This window comes from Balaenoptera acutorostrata, chromosome 7, assembly GCF_949987535.1.
Source record: "Balaenoptera acutorostrata chromosome 7, mBalAcu1.1, whole genome shotgun sequence".
In the NCBI taxonomy this organism is placed as follows: domain Eukaryota; kingdom Metazoa; phylum Chordata; class Mammalia; order Artiodactyla; family Balaenopteridae; genus Balaenoptera; species Balaenoptera acutorostrata.
The window spans coordinates 5,863,109-5,881,165 of record NC_080070.1 but is presented as its reverse complement, the minus strand read 5'-3'; the positions used below and the strand labels follow the sequence as shown (position 1 = coordinate 5,881,165).

Sequence of the window (18,057 nt, the reverse complement as noted above, 5' to 3'; positions counted from 1 at the left end):
TTTTACCCTAAGGAGATAAACCGTTGTTTCTGTTCAACTGCTATGGCCCAGCACACAGACCTGACTCGTCCACAACAGGCAAGGCTGACACTCGTCTTTCCACGAAGACGTTCAAGGCTTTAATGATGGGAGTGTCTGGGTGTATGAAGGCGATGTTGTGGTAGGTCCCGATTCCGAGCGCACCCAGGTTCTGCTTCATGAAAGCAGGCTTTGGCATATCAGACATCTAGACAGGAAGACGGGCACAGATGCTCTAGAGCCAGAGCAGACCTTTTCAGTGTTCACATGTCCACACTCGATGAAAAACTATGTGCAACGAATTAGTCTTTTCTAACAATCCACCCGGATATCTGAATTAACGTGAAAATGTTACATACAAGAACTGTGTCTTTTGTTCAAACCAGCTTATATGTTTATGCTTATATTTAACTACTTAGTAAAAATACTGCAAAGCACTAACATTGTAACATTTTCTCCTTCTCTCCACCCACTGGAAAACCAGACAGAAGGGAACAACAGGTCTAGGTCTATTTGGAAATTAAGACCCATCAGCCACCAAGAATCTTCTTAAATTATTCATGTTAAATTCACGGTCCTGCTGTCATCATTAAGTAATGTTTATTAAGAACCCACACATTTCCAAACCCAAAGCATTTGATGGTGGCTGTCTGAGCTGCTAAGCTAGTTCCCACACCATCCCACCTCTACATCCTGAATTCTCCATTGGAGGACTCCAATTTTTGTCTACTAGGAACAAGAACAAGCCAACTGAACAGAATTAAAAGAACATTTAAAAGTTAACTTTTCTTTTCACGGGCTGTTTTAAAGGAGGAGGGAGAGTCAGAAGAGAGAAGTCTAGGATCATGTTTGACTAAAACAAAATAAGGTCTATGGTTTCAAAAATCCACCTTTTATAAAGGGTACAGTTGATTCCATCCTCCTGGTGTACCTTATAATTATCAGGAAAAGATGAACAATTAGAAGAAACAAAATGTTCAAGTCAAAGAGTTCATCAATATTCAAATCATGAGAATCCTAGAAATTTAGAGAGAAAAAAAGAAAGACCTATTAGGTCATCTAGCCCATCTCGATGCAGGATAAACCCCTGTTCCATCTGCACACTTAGGCTGTCTGTCAAATGTCTCTCAGGGCAACGCTACTTTTTCTCGGAACATGATCTCAAGGCGGTGAAAATCAGGTTCTGGAGTTTATTTAAAATTCTTCATTTTTATCTGAAAATCCCTAGCTGAATATTCTAACAGCATGATTCTAATTACCATATTGGCCCAAATATAAGGCAGTACTGGCAGAGGCCACCTCCTCTACTTGTAGAGGAGAAGATGCCAAAGGCCTGTCTCAGGCTGTGCCCCCTCGACGGCAGCGCGGCCACGGAAATGCGCTGGGCCTCCGGGCGCGGTCGGCCCTGTGAGCCAGACACCCTGAGCCCGAGATCTAAGCCGCCTCCGGACACGGACGGACGGCGCTGTTGGAGGGAGGGCTGCTCCACCACCACCGGCAACCGGCAACCGTGGCAAAGCTACGCGACCTTGCTGAACGTTATCGCTTCCAAATCAGAGGAATAAAAATACCTACCTGAGAGGGTGGTGGCTAGGCTTAGATTTATCATGGGAAGTGCCTGACACAGCGTAATGCTCCTCTCATGATGAGTATTGTTTTAAAATGGCAACTCTAAGGGGGTACATGGGCTAAGAGCCTGGTACAGCCCCGCCCTGGGTCCTGTTAAAGCTCAGTGCCCAGGCGACTGCATGGGTTCAGCCCACGGCAGACAGGAAGTCCAACCAACAATGTCCCCGCCTCCTTAATTCTTCTTCCCTAGACGGCCTCTTTACCAAACGCCATGCTTTTTTGTAAGTTACTCTTCTCCTTCCTACATTCTTTCTTAGTGTTTATTTAAACACGGTGAGTGTTACATTTACACAGACTATTAAAATAGAGGGCTGGTTTGATGGACAAGGCATTTCTCCCAATCACTTAAACCCTCTGCGCCGTGGTCGGAGCAGCCTGGGCTCCTTCACGCCACACCAGAAATCTGCTCTATTTCCTTATTTGAAGCTGTGGAGAAGACAGGAAAGCTAACTTGATGTAGATTTTTAATGTCTACTACTAAATTCTTTTAAAAAAATGATTCTTAATATGATCTCTTCTGAACCATGAATGAGGCCTCTTACTGGTTCTAGCTGACCAATTACTTATAACCTCAACTTCAGTGCATGTAATTAAAAGGAAAAAATTAAAGCCCTCCTGTGAACACTCTGGCCCTTCTGAGCCTGTTTTTAATACTGCCAACCAAAGAGGTTCTGAGTTTTGGATGATTATGAAGCCATCTCATTTCCGATGCAGTTGAGAAAACCTACAGACAATATATCCCTGATTTGGACCAACATGGTATTCCGTTGTCAAAATTTTATTTGCTTTGGGCTTTTCTGTCACTGCTGCAGTAAATAATAAGACCATCCTGGGGCCAGGACTTCTGAGCATGTCCCCAACCATGACACCAGTAAAGCATCATAAGGCAGTCTGGCTCAAGCTATCTTGGGTAAGCAGTTCTTTAATCAGACTGACTCGCGAACTGCTTTGCTTCTCCTCATTTTAGGTGATAAAATATTCTCACTTAAATAGAGAATTCCAAGTGTTTTTACTTGCACTGAAAGGTGATTACTTTTTAACTGGAATCAACTTTGAGAATGTACAATTCAAATAGTAGTGAGTTGAGAAACTGAAGTTTAGAAATGGAGACCTCAAAACTAACGATTTCTTCTATGAGGGTAACAGGAGCCAATTTACTTGAAGTAAATTAAAGTAGATGCAGCTATGTCTTTAGAAACACTAAAAACTACTTACAAAAAGCTGGAGGAACTTGAGGATTCTTTTGTGGGTAAGTATATAAAGTGCATTCCCACTGATAGGGTCAATAACTGGCAATCTGTGGATTTTATTTTTGATCAACGAGTGTACAGCATCGAAGAGGCTGCGGGAAAAGCCATTACAGTTGTTAGGAGGCTTTAAAGAAGAATTAGAAAACTTTGGACCACCCCTGCTTTAAACGTACTTTCAATGTCTTTCTTTAAATTACAATATTAAAAGGTTGACTGACCTAAAACAGCGTTCTAGAAAAGTTGTAAACTGGAGATCTCAGCAAAATTTTCGATTTTCCATAATCTGTTAATAAGCCTCAAATCCAAGTGTGAACTACAAAAATCTCTAGGAGAGCAGTTTTTTTAATAGCAGGTTTGATGCTTTTATTTGAGAAATGACAGAAGCTAACCCCTTGGGAAGCTAATGGACGACCCTGGCAACAGAGGGCGCTGTGGCCGGGGCCCCGTGCACTGGCCGCTCTGACCTCACGCAGCCCACTGGCCGCTTCCGTGCACAGCCAGCCCACTGCCGGCTGCTCCAGCCTCTCCTGTGACCGCCGACAAGGAGGTGTGCTGGGCGTAGCTGTTTTTTAGGACTTGGAAATAAAATAATAAAAATCAATATTCCACTTTTTCTCACTAGTGCACTAGTTTTAAGAAGGCTTTTATTTCTGAAAATGTGTCCGAGCCGTCCCAGAAGGCTTGGGTCAACACTTGTGGGCAGCCCCATCCTCTGACCACCTCTGGACCAGTGCCTAAGGAGACTGATTTTTCAACTTCAGTGCATCTTGGGACCCCCTGGGGGAGTTGTTTTAATGCACATTCCGGGGCACTAAAACCCTCCAAAGACCGACTGGGAAAAGAGCCCAGGAATCTGCAGCTTTAATGAGCTCCCTAGTGGGTTTCTGCTGCAGGTGATCTGGATTTTCAAACTGCTCAGTATGACCATCTTCCTAGTTCATTATCAGTCCTTTGGACCAACAATGGCTGTGATTTCTACTGTCTCTAAGTTTACTGAATTTAATATTAAGGAGGCTGGGCCCTATCTAGATTAAAAAAAAAAAAATCTACCACCCATGGTAACAACAGATGAATCTGAATGAATGGAATGTTTTCAAAGGAGAAAAACTTTACAAGTTTACCTTGCATCTGGAGATATATTCACTAAAGGCTTAAATGTTTCTTGTAAATAAAGCTCTGTATTTATAGAAAGAAAATATGTAATTAGTAACATATTTACTGTTTGTAATTATTACATAAATTAAAATACCCTTCAATTTACAGTTAATAATTAGAAGGATTAAAAACCCAAATCGAATTAATTTACTGAAAACTATTGTGTTACTTATAGTTATGGCTATTATTAAACAACTTCCAAACTGTTTCAGGATGTTGCCTTTGTGGAAAAGTTAAGTATTTAAAAACAGTATTACAATAGATGCTGTAAAAATCAGAAGAAAAGTCAAGAAATCTGATAAAAGAGCAATACCAGCAGAGGTCACTAGAATGGTACCAAGTCACTGTCACCCTCAACGAATGAAGACTTTATGAAATCCTTTAAAACTAATTTTCACAAGTTAAAAGATAAAAGTTATAACAAACTTTGTTCTTTAAATGTTATTAAGTTTTTATTTTCCACACCAAAGCCTGATCTACTGTATCTGGGGATCTTTCTAGTATGTAGACATTATCTTTGTAAAGATAAACTGTAATTAATTTGTTTTACTGAGGTTTCTACACAGAAGGCATTCAAGAAAATCTCGACATTATTATTATTATTATTACTACCAAATACCATGTAATATCAAAATGTAAATATACTTAAACCTTGGTCTAACATTACTTATACAGTAGAATTTATTAAAAAGTATCTGTCTTGGTGTTAAAATATATATATTCACTGCATAATAGGCAGTGCTAAAATGTGGATCCCATGTTGACTTACTTTGTTTGGTTTGACTTGATAAAGCTATCATAAATCAAATATATCGTTCAATGAAACTTCTAAATCGTATGGGATTAAAAGAGGCCCAGCCCTCTTTAGAGCATTCTAACGGATGTTCAGATCTCACAGCCAGTCACAGGGGATGCTTATCATACCAAGCAGATAATGGGAGTACAAAGCTAAATCTCAGTTTTAAATTAAAAAATTTCCTTGAGTTGGCCCCTCAATTTCTAATGTAGGCTTCTCCCTGAACACCCTACAAAGGCTTCTTCCTCAAGGATCCCCATCACAGGCTCCTATCTAGGATATTCTTACTGAGTGGTCCTTTGCCCCCTCTGTACCAACCCAGCAGGATGGGTCTCATTAAGACAGAACAATTTCACAATCATGAAATTACAATTTAAAAAATGGCTCCATTTCAGAAAAGGGTATTGTGATTATGAAGGGTGAATTTCAATGCTGCAAACAAAAGAAAGCAATCTTGAAGTTATTTTCATGTGATTTTATCCAAATCATCTAGTTTAAGGTTCACTTGTTCTACTTGTCTCCATAATTCGTAAAGAAATAATAATAATGTAAAGAAATAATGATTGAATTTAAATAGGAACAGATCCTTGCTTTTGTTAATTTCCGGCATTCCTTTGGTGCATTTTCTATACAAAGGCAAAGATTTGGACGGTAGTACTTAGTGGTGAATGGCGGCTCCACTGGGGGCCAGAGACTCGGGCACTAGTTACTACAGCCCATCTGTACCCCAGCCTTAGTCTAAAGACTGGTTCTAGGTTCTCTATACATGTGTACTAAACAGGATGGGTAGTATCTATAGTAGTATGGCATACTATCAAAATTAATATAGAAATAAATGTCTTGATGTAGTCAATTATTAAGCAGAGAGAAGAGGACCTGTGAAATTAAAACATTTTATACATATGTAGAACATTTTTTCCCTCATATTAAAAGGTTTTTAACACTCAACAGTGCTTACCCCTCCATGTTTCAATCTTATGTTCCTCTAATTCATAAATCTGTACCTAGAAATAAGAAAAACTCTTATTTACAAATGTTAACACACACAACATAAGGGGAAAAAAAGAAATTACTATTTCATAACTACTGCTGAGTCCCATAATTCAGCAGATGGAAACAATCAAGATAATTCAGAAATATTAGAAATATAAATGAGAGACAAAACATGCTCTACCTTTCTTTGAAGACAAATGTTTTATAAATTTAAAACATAAACCAACACAATATTTGCATTAATTTAATTTGAAAATTTCTGATACACTTGAATTTTAAAACATACACCGAGACACACACACACACACACACACACACATATACACACATTCCTACACACACACACACACACACACACACACACACATATACATACATACATTCCTTCTTTCTGAGGATACATAAGATTTTTAGCATCTCTAAGTTTAAAAGGGCAGTTGCTTAAATCATGTGCTAATTAAGCTGCTGGGTCAGGTTATGCCTGGACCGCATGGGCGTCGTCACAAAGGCAGAGAGGGCGTTGAGTCTGGAGAGTCTGGAGAGCCTGGAGGCTGGGCAGTGGGTACAGCACTTAGTCACCCGGAGTCGTCAGCACTCACATCACTGCATCTTGGCTGCTGCTTTGGGTCAAAGTACTTAAGGCCTCTGAATCTGTTTCCCTTCCTAAACAGCTGGAGAGGAGGCCCTCCACGTTCAGCTCCCGTGAGGACAACGTGCTCAGTGAGCCTGAGGCGGACGGCCTCCCCACCTGCTGCAGCCTCCGCTGCACCTCAGCTTAAGAAAGCCTCTCTGCCTCCTGCAGTGTTGCACTGGGACTCCTGGGGGCCCTGCAGTAGGAAAACCTGGCCTCTTCCTGAAGCTTAAAATCCACTTGGCAACATTAAGACAGTCCTATACTGAAACGCCACCAACAAGTGGCAAGAAACCACCAAGAAGAAGGCGTACGTATCAGAGCGTACTCTAAAAGGCTTATGTAGTGCAGGGGTGCAGGGAGAGTAGGGATGAGCAGAGGTCAGAGTCAGGCAAGGAAAACTTCAGGAGGCAGATTTCAGCCAGGCTCTGCACGATGAGTGGACTTCACATAAAAGATAAACTCGTAAGGGCCTGGAGAGGAAAAGGACTTCCTCACGTTCCCGAAACACAGAAAGGAGACGGTGCTGGGGGGCAGGAGCGAGGAGTCTGGGGACTAACGACCCAAGGTGGGCTCTGTGTCTGGGAGAGAAAGCCAGGCCAGCACGGATGGGTTTAAGCAGTGGGACGACGTGACAGCACCAGAGCCAGATGCAAAACCGAGTGTCAGGTCAGTTAGGTCTCGAATGGTGACGGTGGGAATGTAGGGGCAACTGAAAGGAAGAACCAAAAGGTTTAGAGAATAATAAAATAGGGGAAATAGAGATGAATGACTAAGTAAGAACCCGCCCCCCCCCCCCCATTTTGATGCCAGGTGACTGAACAACATCCACGACAGAGAAAAAGCCTAATTGAGGAAGATGAGGCTCCGGTTTTCACACAGTTGCAAGTAGAACAACCCTGGTCTGCGTCTCACTTAGGCGGTCCTGAGGCGATGCCTGTGCTCTGCCTGCAGAGCCCCCTCGGAGCTTTAGCTACGGTCACCAGCATGGCCGTGACTCAGCTAACACGGGGGTCTCTTGTGAACGGGGAGGTGTTTGGCAGGGGTGTGTGTGTGTGTGTGTGTGTGTGTGTGTGTGTGTGTGTGTGTGTGTGTGTGTGTGTGTGTGTGTGTGTGTGTGTGTGTGTGTGTGTGTGTGTGTGTGTGTGTGTGTGTGTGTGTGTGAGAGAGAGAGAGAGAGAGAGAGAGAGAGAGAGAGAGAGAGAGAGAGAGAGAGAGAGAGAGAGAGAGAGAGAGAGAGAGACTACCTTTCTCGACCTCGGCACTACGGGCACGTGAGGCTGGACGCTTCTGTTGTCGGGCCGTCCCGTGCGCTGTAGGACACTGAGCAGCATGCCCGGCCTCTGCCCACCAGACCCCAGCAGACGCGCCCCACCCCTCCCCCAGCTAGGATAAAAAATGTCTCTAGATGCTGTCAGATGTCCCCTGGGAGGCAAAATCACTCCCCGTTGAGAAACACTGCCCTACAACTAATCAGAATACAGTATGAAAAGTGCTGTGTGGGTAGTTAATGGGGGCGCTGAAACAGTGACTAATCCTGCTCCAGGGAGATGGCACAGGGCTCTCCATCACGGAGGCGGCTCTCCAGCAGGATTCTGAAAGACCTGAATTTCAACTGGCAAGGACCAAGGACCTGAAGGAGAACGTGCACGTGGAGGAAGTGGACTCAGATTTCCGAAGGAAAGAAGCCACAGGGAGACGAGCGGAGGGGTCAGGAGGAAGGAAAGAGAGAACTGAGTGGGCAGGTCAGCAGGGGAGGAGAAACAAGAACTGCCACCACGGCAGGCTCGGTAGGTGGCAGGGAAGAAGCAACCACTGCAAGCACAGAATTTAATAATTAAAAAAAAAAAGAGGTATACAGTACCTACATCTATGTAAATACAGTGGCTGATAGGAAAGGTAGCAGCCTTGGGTCTTGTCATAAAGAGTTCTTTCCATAATATACATAAAATTATAATTTAAAAGTTCCATTTCCGTTTTGTGGAAAATCAGCCTAGAAATTTTTACAAAGAAGCTACAAAATCTTTCATGTTTAAGCTCCCAATCTCACTGAAAAGAAGTATTCAGTAGAAATAAGGTTTGAAAATAAGATTGGAGATCACCCAAGGAAGAATTAGTGAGTTTAAGATAGAGCAACAGAAATTATCCAATCTTGAGATCAATGACACTAAAGACTGAGACTATGGGATAGTATCAAGGGGTCTAATATACAAGGAATCGAAGTCCCAGGAGAGGAGAGAAAGATGGATATAAAAAAAAAAATGAAGAAACAGCAGCCCAAAACTTCCCAAATCAGGTAGAAAAGCAACTTAGAAGATCAAGGAAACTCAACATACCCAGAACAGGATAAATACAAAGACATATCACAGTTAACAGCTGAAGTCCAAGGTTAAAGAGAAAGCCTTGAGCCAGAAAGAAATGGTGCCTTACATAGAGGAGACGAGGATAGGGATTTCTACCGACTTCTTATCAGAAGCTCTGCGAGGCCAGAAGACAATGAAATTACATCCTTAAAGTGTTAAAGAAAAAAAACCCAAAACCCAAAAAACAGTTAACTCAATCTCTATAAAACAGCAAAACTGTCCTTCAAAAATCAAGATGAAAAAAAAAAATCAAGATGAAATAATGACATTGTCAGACAAACAGAAACTGCGATAATTCATCACCAATGTGGACCACACAAATGCTGGTGGGAGTTCTCCAGATGAAATGACAACAGACGGTGACTCTGTAGATCCACAGAGAAGAACAGGAAATGGTACCTATGTGGGTAAATATAAAAAACTAATTTTTTCCCTTTTACCCTTCATTTTGTTTAAAACAAAAACGATAGGGGTAGATTAAATGGAACTATATTTTCCATGTAATTCCGATACTAACTCTCAACAGACTGTGGTTAAGTTAAAAATGATACTGAAACCCATTCAGCAACCAGACAACAACAACAACAACAAAACAGTGAAAAAGGTGTGGTTAAAATATTAACAGAGCTCTATCAGCCATGATGGAGTACATGGGACCACACGGAGTCTCCTGCCGAAAACAACTAGAAAATGGGAAAAAGTACGTGGAACTGTTTTCAGACATTAGACAACACACGAGACAGGGCCGTCGTCCCCGAGAGAAGGGAAGCAAGCTGAGCCCCGTGACCGCCACGTCCCTCTTGAGAGGCACTTTGCCGAGTGTGACACAGGTAGCTGACCCCCAGTGGAGCAGGTCTCAGTGAGCTGAGGAGGTAGAAACCGAAGTCTGGGCCGACTGGGCCGGATGGAAACTGAAGGACAGACTACCAGACAAGGTGGAGCTGTGCAGAAAGAGAAAAGAAGGCTGCGCAGAGACTGCCTTGAGGCCCCGACTGAACGCTAAGCCGGGCATGCACGGGGCGAGAAGGCATTTGCCTTCTCACCAGGCAGAGTGAAAAGTCCTTGCTGAACAACCAGGGAAATCCATGGAGATCCCAGAAGTACTAGTAGAAGTGAACCAGCCAGAGTAACGCTTAACACCCTAACAAAGCTTAAAAACAAGCCTCATGAAAAGATACTCAACAGCATTAGCCATCAGGGACGTGCAAATCAAAATAACAATGAGGTACCAATTCACATCCACTAGAATGGCTATCATCAAAAAGAGAGACAGTAACAAGGGTCAGTGAGGACGTGGAGAAATTGGCACCCTGACACACTGCTGGTGGGAATGTAAAATGATGCAGCCGCTGTGGAGAAGTCCGGCAGTTCCTCAAATAGTTACACACAGATTACAATGTGACCCAGAAATTCTACTCAAGGTCTACACCCAAGAGAAATGAAAACATATATCCACATAAGCTCCTGTACAGGACTGTTCATAGCAGCATCATTCACAATAGCCAAATAGTGGAAACCATTCAATGTCCGTCAACTGATCAATAAGTAAAATGTGGTATGGCCACACAGTGGAATATTATTTGGCAATAAAAAGAAATGAAGTACTGATATATGCTACAACATGGAGGAACCTTGAAAACACTATGTTACGTGAAAGAAGCTGGTCACGGAGGACCACATATTGTGTGATTCCATTTACATGAGTTATCCAGTATAGGCAAATCTACAGAGACAAAGTAGATTAGTGGTTGCCTAGGGCTGGCAGTGATGGTGGACTGGTGGCGTGTCACAGCTAAAGGTGTGAAGTTTCTTTTTCACGTAATGAGAATGTTCCGAAATTGACTGTAGTGATGGCTGCACAACTCTGAATATACTAAAAGCCATTGAATTGTATACACTAAATGGGTGAAATACAGGATATATGAACTGTATCTCAATAAAAACTGTTTTTAAAAAAGGACCTGCAAGTAATTTAACTGCCTGCCCAAACAAACTCCAACTCTTTAAAGGAAGACAATACAGATATTCAACCACATAACATTAACAATGTCCAGCATCCACTAGAAATTATTACATTTCCAAGAAGCAGGAAAATGTAACCCATAACAGGAGAAAAACCAATCTTTAGAATCAGACCCAGAACAGAGGTGAAGGAAAGAGCATCTGATATATATATATATATATATATATATATATATATATATATATATATACACACACACACATCTCTCAGATATATAACAACTGATATAATATGTTCAAGGATTTAAAGGAAAACATGAACATAGTAAGGAAAGGAATGGAAAATATAAAGAAGAACCAAATGGAACTTCTAGGACAGAAAATACACTATCTGAAAGGAAAAAAAAATAGTAGGTAAGGTATTGTGGAGAAAATAACAGTGGAAATGAAGACACAGAAATAAAATATATCTGAAATGAAGCACCGAGAGGAAACAATACTGGGAAAACCCCTACAAAACAAAAGAGTCTCAGCTGAGTAACTAGAATCCTAGAAAGTGGGGGAGGGGACAGAAAAATACTTGAAAAACAGTATCTAAGAGAATGGAGAAAAAGAATATGATAATCTCAATAGCTACAGACAAAGCATTTGACACAATTCAACATGCATTCATGAGAAACACTCTTGGCCAACCTGGAAAAGAACAAACATCCTCAACATGATAAAGGGCATCTATGAAAAAACTACAGCTAACACCATAAGTAACAGTGAAATACTGAATGCTTTCCCTCTAAGATGGGACACAAGGGAAGCAGGTCCGCTTTCTTGATGTCAACGCTCTACTGGAGGTCTTAGCCAATGAAATAAAGCAAGAAAAGGAAATATCGTGTCCACAGATTGCAAAACTCAGTATTGTTAAGATGCCAACTCCTTCCCAAACTGATCTACGGACTGACTCCCAATAACATCAGCAGGCATTTTTTTTTTTTAAATAGTTATCAAGAGACTATTGTATTGGCATAGAGACAGACAGGTAGAACAACAGAACAGAGCCCAGCAACAGACCCACATTTAAGGCAGTAAAACAATTCTGTGACAAAAAGAAAGTCATTTCAATAAATGGGTTGGGTACAACTGACTGTATCTGCAGATAACATCATTATGTACATAGAAAAATCCTAACAAATGTACAAAAAGACTACTAGAATAATTGAATCTTACAAGATGAAAAGTTACTATATAAAAATCAATTGTTTTTATATAGTAGTGATGAATTCTTAAAAATGAAATAAGCCATAGCTTTCACAATTGCACTTTTCTGTTTATAATTAGAAAATGAGGTGTAAGATGGAGGAAAAAAATGTATCCTCAAGTATTAAGAAAAACTTTGGACTATATATTTAGATGTAACTGCTCTTTAGAAATTATGATTTAATTAACTACTACTGAGATCTATTATACGGGGTTTAGCTGCATTTTATTAAAATGTAGCCACTTAATAATCATATTTGTGATTTTGCCAGTCCAAAAGCAGAGATATTGACCATTATAAGGAAAACCAATATTCAGCTGCATTTGGCAGTATTTAAGAAATCAGATATGTCATGTGAAATAAATATGGAATACTTATGAAGTCTTTGGTAAAACTTCCTTCTAAGAGTATGTCTTAAGCAGAAGCTTATTTTTCCATCTTATGTAGGAATTTAATTATTGGGCAATACTGACCATTACATGTAAAAACAGTATTAATTAGATTGCCTTTTACCTATTAGATACCCAAAATAGTACTAGTTAAAGAAAACAAAGTATACAATTCTGTCCTTCCCCAACCTTGACAAAAAAAAAACAAAACCAAACCAAAACAACTCAAAAACAACAACAAAAGCCAAAACCAAAAACCAAACAAGCTGGTAGAATCACAAAAATCATAGTGTTAGATAAAGGCCATATGTAGTTTTCAAACTATGCTCTTATAAAACAGTTGGACCAGGAACCAGGGAGTTCTGCCACTAAAATTAGCCAGTAGCAGTCTTTTCTTAAGTGGCAGAAAAATGTCAAAACTGAATTTCTCCAATTTAAATGTTTACTTCTTTAAAAGCACAGAGTCCATATATTTCTTTTATAAAATTTCAGGGGTAACTGCATAAAGCCGCGTGCCCATCAACAGGCCCGGAAGTCAGGCCTGTGTTGTTCTCATCTCCACTGCGGCCTTCACTGGGGACAGCCACCCCTGGTCCGGAAGGGTGCGAGGGGCCTCCTTCATTCATGGGTCCAGGCAGATCTCAACACCACAGCATGCCCAGAATGCCGGTAAAGAGCATAAATTTAGTGAAATTCATAGACTATCTAGGCAATAAATAAGCACATAGAATTCCACTAATCTGAGGACTTCTGAAAGCTGAATAAAGAGGCTACTGCCTTTTATGCTTCCTGAGACTACCTTCTTCAAGCTTCAAATATCAGACTGATTTACACTGAGGTTTCCTGCACATTATATATATTTGGAAAGATCAACCACCAGCACCACCAAGCCAGTACCAAAAAAGAAAAACACAAAATCTTAAAACACAAACACACACACACACAGAGCTCTAAATACATACAGAGAAATATATAGCTCCACTTACTTGACATAAGGATTTCTGGCACTTACCATGGGTGATTTATAGTATCTATGAAGTATATTAATGAAATCTGTAATTGTAAGCATTCCTGGAAGAAAGAATTATATATTAAATATAAAACTATGAAGACATTAAAGAAAAATTTCAGATGATAAGCAAACCTCGAATATTTATTTACTAGACAGGCTTCTAGATTACACTTTAAAGACTACCAGCACAGCTTAATATATTATTTAAAACTATTAATCTGTTAATTATCTACACCACGCTAAGATACACAAATTTAGCTGAAATTAAACCTGATAGTAATTAATGGAATTAATCACAGTAGTTGGCAATTCACCAAGACAAAACTTTCTGAATGTTATTAAACATCACAAAAGACTTGTGGCTACACGTAAGTAATTTAGGATACTTTAAAATAAGATAAAGTATCCCATAAGCTCTAGAAACATGACACTTTTGGTAGCACTTGGATTGTTTTCTGAGAATCCTTCTAAAAACAGCGGCTTTCCCAGGCACAACTTACGAAGGGCCCACTGTGTGCCGGACACCAGGACCACAGAGATGAAGGCGTGAACCTCCCCCCGAGGCAGCTGCAGCCCAAGGGGCGGCGGACACGGAGTGTCATTTCAAAATGATGCGATGCCTCCTAAGAGGGACGACACCCATTGTCCACTGTGATTCATAAGATGAGAAATTATGGAGCTTAGATACTGTGAGTTACGTGGTATTTTAAATAGCGTAACAACGCTTTATCAAAGGTACCAATCACGTTTCCATCGTTTCATCTGCTGTGTCAGAAAAGTGCTCACCGGGGATGGCCCGCGGCATGAACGCGAGCGGAGGGGCCGACAGGGAGAGGTCAGGCCTCAGCCTTGGGACCAGGGGACCGGCAAAGGCACCAAGGAGGCTTCAGAGCCAAAACGGCGCTGAATCCAGAGAAACTCCACACAGGTACATAAATGTTTTGAATTTACTAGCAGTCCCACCGCACAGGATGTAGAAGCAAGACTGTCCTTTGGTTGGTAACATGTCTCCTAGGCTGCACTCCAAACCAGCACTTCTTGAACTAATTCAGGCTTTCAGATCCCCGGCCCGTGCCGCTTACCTACAAAACTTTGTCTTTTACTCTCCCACAGAGGCGCTGCTCGGACACCGTTGGCTACTAGGGCAAAGAAGGCCTTTTTAACCTAAGACCAATGAGAGAGACAACACACATTTTTAAAGTCTATATATATGCAGGGAGAAAAATACCTTCCACTAAAACACTCAACTAAAACCTTACCAGTTAAAAATAACAGAATTTATTAACATTAGCAATATGCTTTTGTATTATATTGAAAGGTATATAGGGATTGGAGATTATTTTTTCAAACTGAAACAATGCAATCAGAGAGACTTTATGTAATTAAAACCACACAGAAGAATTAAACTTCAAAGGTTTGTTTTTTTGGGCCGCGCCACACGGCTTGCGGGATCTTACTTCCCCAACCAGGAACTGAACCCAGGCCCTTGGCAGTGAAAGCGCCGAGTCCTAACCACTGGACCGCCAGGGAATTCCCCAAACTTCCGAGTTTGATCTTTCCTATATGTGGTTATTAGTTCATTCAGAAATACCGAAGTTATATCAAAGAACTTGAAATGAAAATTTGTTTTTCATATGCTGAATAACAAAACGACAAGCATTCCCCCTTCATTTCCCTGCGGTTGAGAAAGAGAAGGAATGAAAGATGTAATATACTCCTACTTTTATATCTTCTTGAGACAAACATTCACTGTGTGCCTATTATGGGCTGGGCCCTGTTCAGAGTAGTTCACATACAGTATCTCCCTGAGCCCTCGGGACAAACACCCTCTGGGACACCGTGACAGGCAGCAGAGGTTATGATTTATTAAAAGCCAAAAGCTCAGTGCTGAAAATGACCTCTAAATACAGACAGCAAATAACATATGGAAAATGGTTCAATTTTACTGATAATCGAAGAAATGAAAATTAAAGCAAACTTAAAGTACCATTTATAGCCGCTAAATAAGCCAGTATTTTTTCGTCACGGCACCCGACACAAGTGCAGTTGTAAAACCACTGGCGGCTCCGTGAATTGTTAGAATAGTTTTTGAGCCGCAGCTTGTATCAAGAATCACAAAAACATTCACACTGTTTGTGTGCTAGCTTCTTCTCTGCTGAATTAGTCACTCATACAAAAATTTTAGGAGTAGGATTCCTGAATCAGAGATGTTCAATTATGTGGCATTATTTCTAACACTGAAAACTGGAGAAAGATCTGCCTCCAACAAAACTTGTTAAGTATTGGTATACCAGTGAGAAAAAAGCATCAAACAGTATAACTGTGAAGACTATGCTGAAGTAAAAAAAAAAAAAAGGTTTATGGCAGTGAAAGTGCAGACTATAAAATTATGCATTATAATTATATAAAACATGTATTTACACAGAAAAGATCAAAGAGAAACAAGCAAAAAAATTAAACTTTTCTATTATGGAGTTGAGGCAGTGGAAGTGTATCTCTTAAAATTTTTTTTTATTCTGTGGTATAGTTATCTTTTTAACTAAGAAAAAGGTTATTTTCTCACCCACTATACTCCGAAACCCCTTGTTAACTTAATAGTGAAAAGAGAGGATTTCAGGAAACGAGAGCTTCAAAATCAGAGTAGAAGTAATAACTCAGCACCCGTTTCTGCCTTTACTGTGACTCATTTTGCTTGTTAACTTAATAGTGAAAAGAGAGGATTTCAGGAAACGAGAGCTTCAAAATCAGAGTAGAAGTAATAACTCAGCACCCGTTTCTGCCTTTACTGTGACTCATTTTGCCTCTATTTAGAATGACGTATGTGGGTGCCTGGTTCACCTGCACAAGGGCAGAAGGACGGCTGGTGGGTGAGGGGGACTCTCATTAGTCATTTTCCACACTTGCCTTAGCCAAGTCCAGCACTGTCCTGAGTACGGCAGGGATTCCATCAATCTGTTGAACAAACTGGCAGGGAAACTAGGAAGAGGAGGTGAGCAGAGCCAACCCAAGGACACGGGAGCCAGACGGGAACTAAATGGCATCCACAAACTGGCAAAATGGTTTCTGAACCACAGCTTGTATCAAGAATCACAAAAATATTCACACTGTTTGTGTACCTAAATGGCATCCAGGGACGCTGCGCCAGTGTGAGTGGTCTATTTCTACCTCGATGAGGCTCTGGGAATCCTTGACTGTGGGCCTAGGAAATATTATAAAAGAATATGGGGGAAAGTCATGGATAAACGGATTTTGAAACACATTAAATATCTGCTTAGCTTGTTCTTCTAACTGGCTGGAGTAGGCAGGGAGTGGGGGCACTTTTAAAACCACAAACTGTTTCCTCCAAATAACAGATTTAGCAGAGAAAACCAGTATTAAAATCATTCATCAGGATCATTCACGTAACCCTAAGTGACCACAGCTGTTGAAAAGCCACTCCGGAAAGTTCTGGTTTGGCCATGATGAAATAGCTGAAAACAACTGCACGAGTTGGACAAAACATACAAACCCCCATTAGAAAGCACTGGCAGACAGCACAAAGGCAGGATTCAGGGAACTACAATCCTTGAGAGAAAAGAAAGATATGAACTGAGCTACAAAATTCTGGAATTTTTCCAAAGGCATTTTCCGAAGCATCTTCAAATAGGCGAATTTCAATAGAATATTTGAATCTATCAAAAGCATCAAATAAAACCCAGGCAGGAAAAATACAAAGAAAACCACACCCAGCACCTCATAGGTAAGATGCTAAAAATCAAAGGCAAAGAGAAAACCAGCCAGAGGGAAGAAAAGACATTAACTTTCAAAGGAGTAGCAATCAGACAGATGGCAACACCAACAGAAGCAGGGCCTAACTTTAACACTCAATATAATGACTGTTCTTTCAGAAACAGAGAAAATCCTGCTTCCCCACAATAACTTCTCTGACTAACCTGCTACCTGCAAGCTCTTAAACAGCCCCTAAATGCTCCAAGTTAGTTACTAAAGGGGTTTCAAGGCCTCTGCACACAAAACACAAGGAAATGCCCGCACAGCAGTGACTCTCTCAGGTACCGAAGATGGACAGGCCAAGGATGCAGAGGGTGGGGTGGTGATGTGTGCTGACCTCAGGTCATCCTGAGGATACATTGCTGATGCCACGTGAGGGAAACACCCAGGGAAGCAGCCATCCAGGGGCAAAGGGGACGTGAAGAGTTCAAGGTGAAAAGTGCCTTCACTTCTGCACGAGAAGGTATTAATAAAACAACCAGATGCTAAGGAAATACTTGGAGTGAAGGAAAAAAGCCTCCTAGTGATGTCAGTGGGTGAAGCTGCAGGGCCAACTGGACAGACTCTGACTTTTCGGCAGCTCAGGTCCTTAACCCTCTCTGAGCCTCGACGTTCTTAGCTACAAGGTGGGGCTAACAGATAGTGCTTTCCTCCCAAGGGCGTGTTTTTTTGTTTTTTTGGTTTTTTTCCTTTTTTGGCCACGCCACACAGCTCGCAGGATCTCAGTTCCCCGACCAGGGGCTGAACCTGGGCGCTCGGCAGTGGAAGTGCTGAATCCTAACCACTAGGCCACCAGGGAACTCCCGCAAGCGCGTGGACTAACCAGACTTGCGTGAAGA

At 41.2% G+C, this 18,057-nt stretch overlaps 1 protein-coding gene across 13 annotated transcripts in view; it reads right to left on the bottom strand.

Moving 5' to 3' along the window:
- PRKAG2 (protein kinase AMP-activated non-catalytic subunit gamma 2) overlaps positions 1-18,057 on the bottom strand; it is a 284,819-nt gene that overhangs the window by 12,474 nt on the left and 254,288 nt on the right. For all 13 annotated transcript variants that reach the window (XM_007165414.3, XM_007165415.3, XM_007165417.3 and 10 more), the window contains 6 exons: positions 14,533-14,614; positions 13,451-13,509; positions 5,807-5,852; positions 4,019-4,073; positions 2,863-2,989; positions 61-226 (listed from right to left, as the gene is read on the bottom strand). In XM_007165414.3, the coding sequence (XP_007165476.1) occupies positions 61-226; positions 2,863-2,989; positions 4,019-4,073; positions 5,807-5,852; positions 13,451-13,509; positions 14,533-14,614 (535 nt within the window). The remainder of the gene's footprint in view (positions 1-60; positions 227-2,862; positions 2,990-4,018; positions 4,074-5,806; positions 5,853-13,450; positions 13,510-14,532; positions 14,615-18,057) is intronic.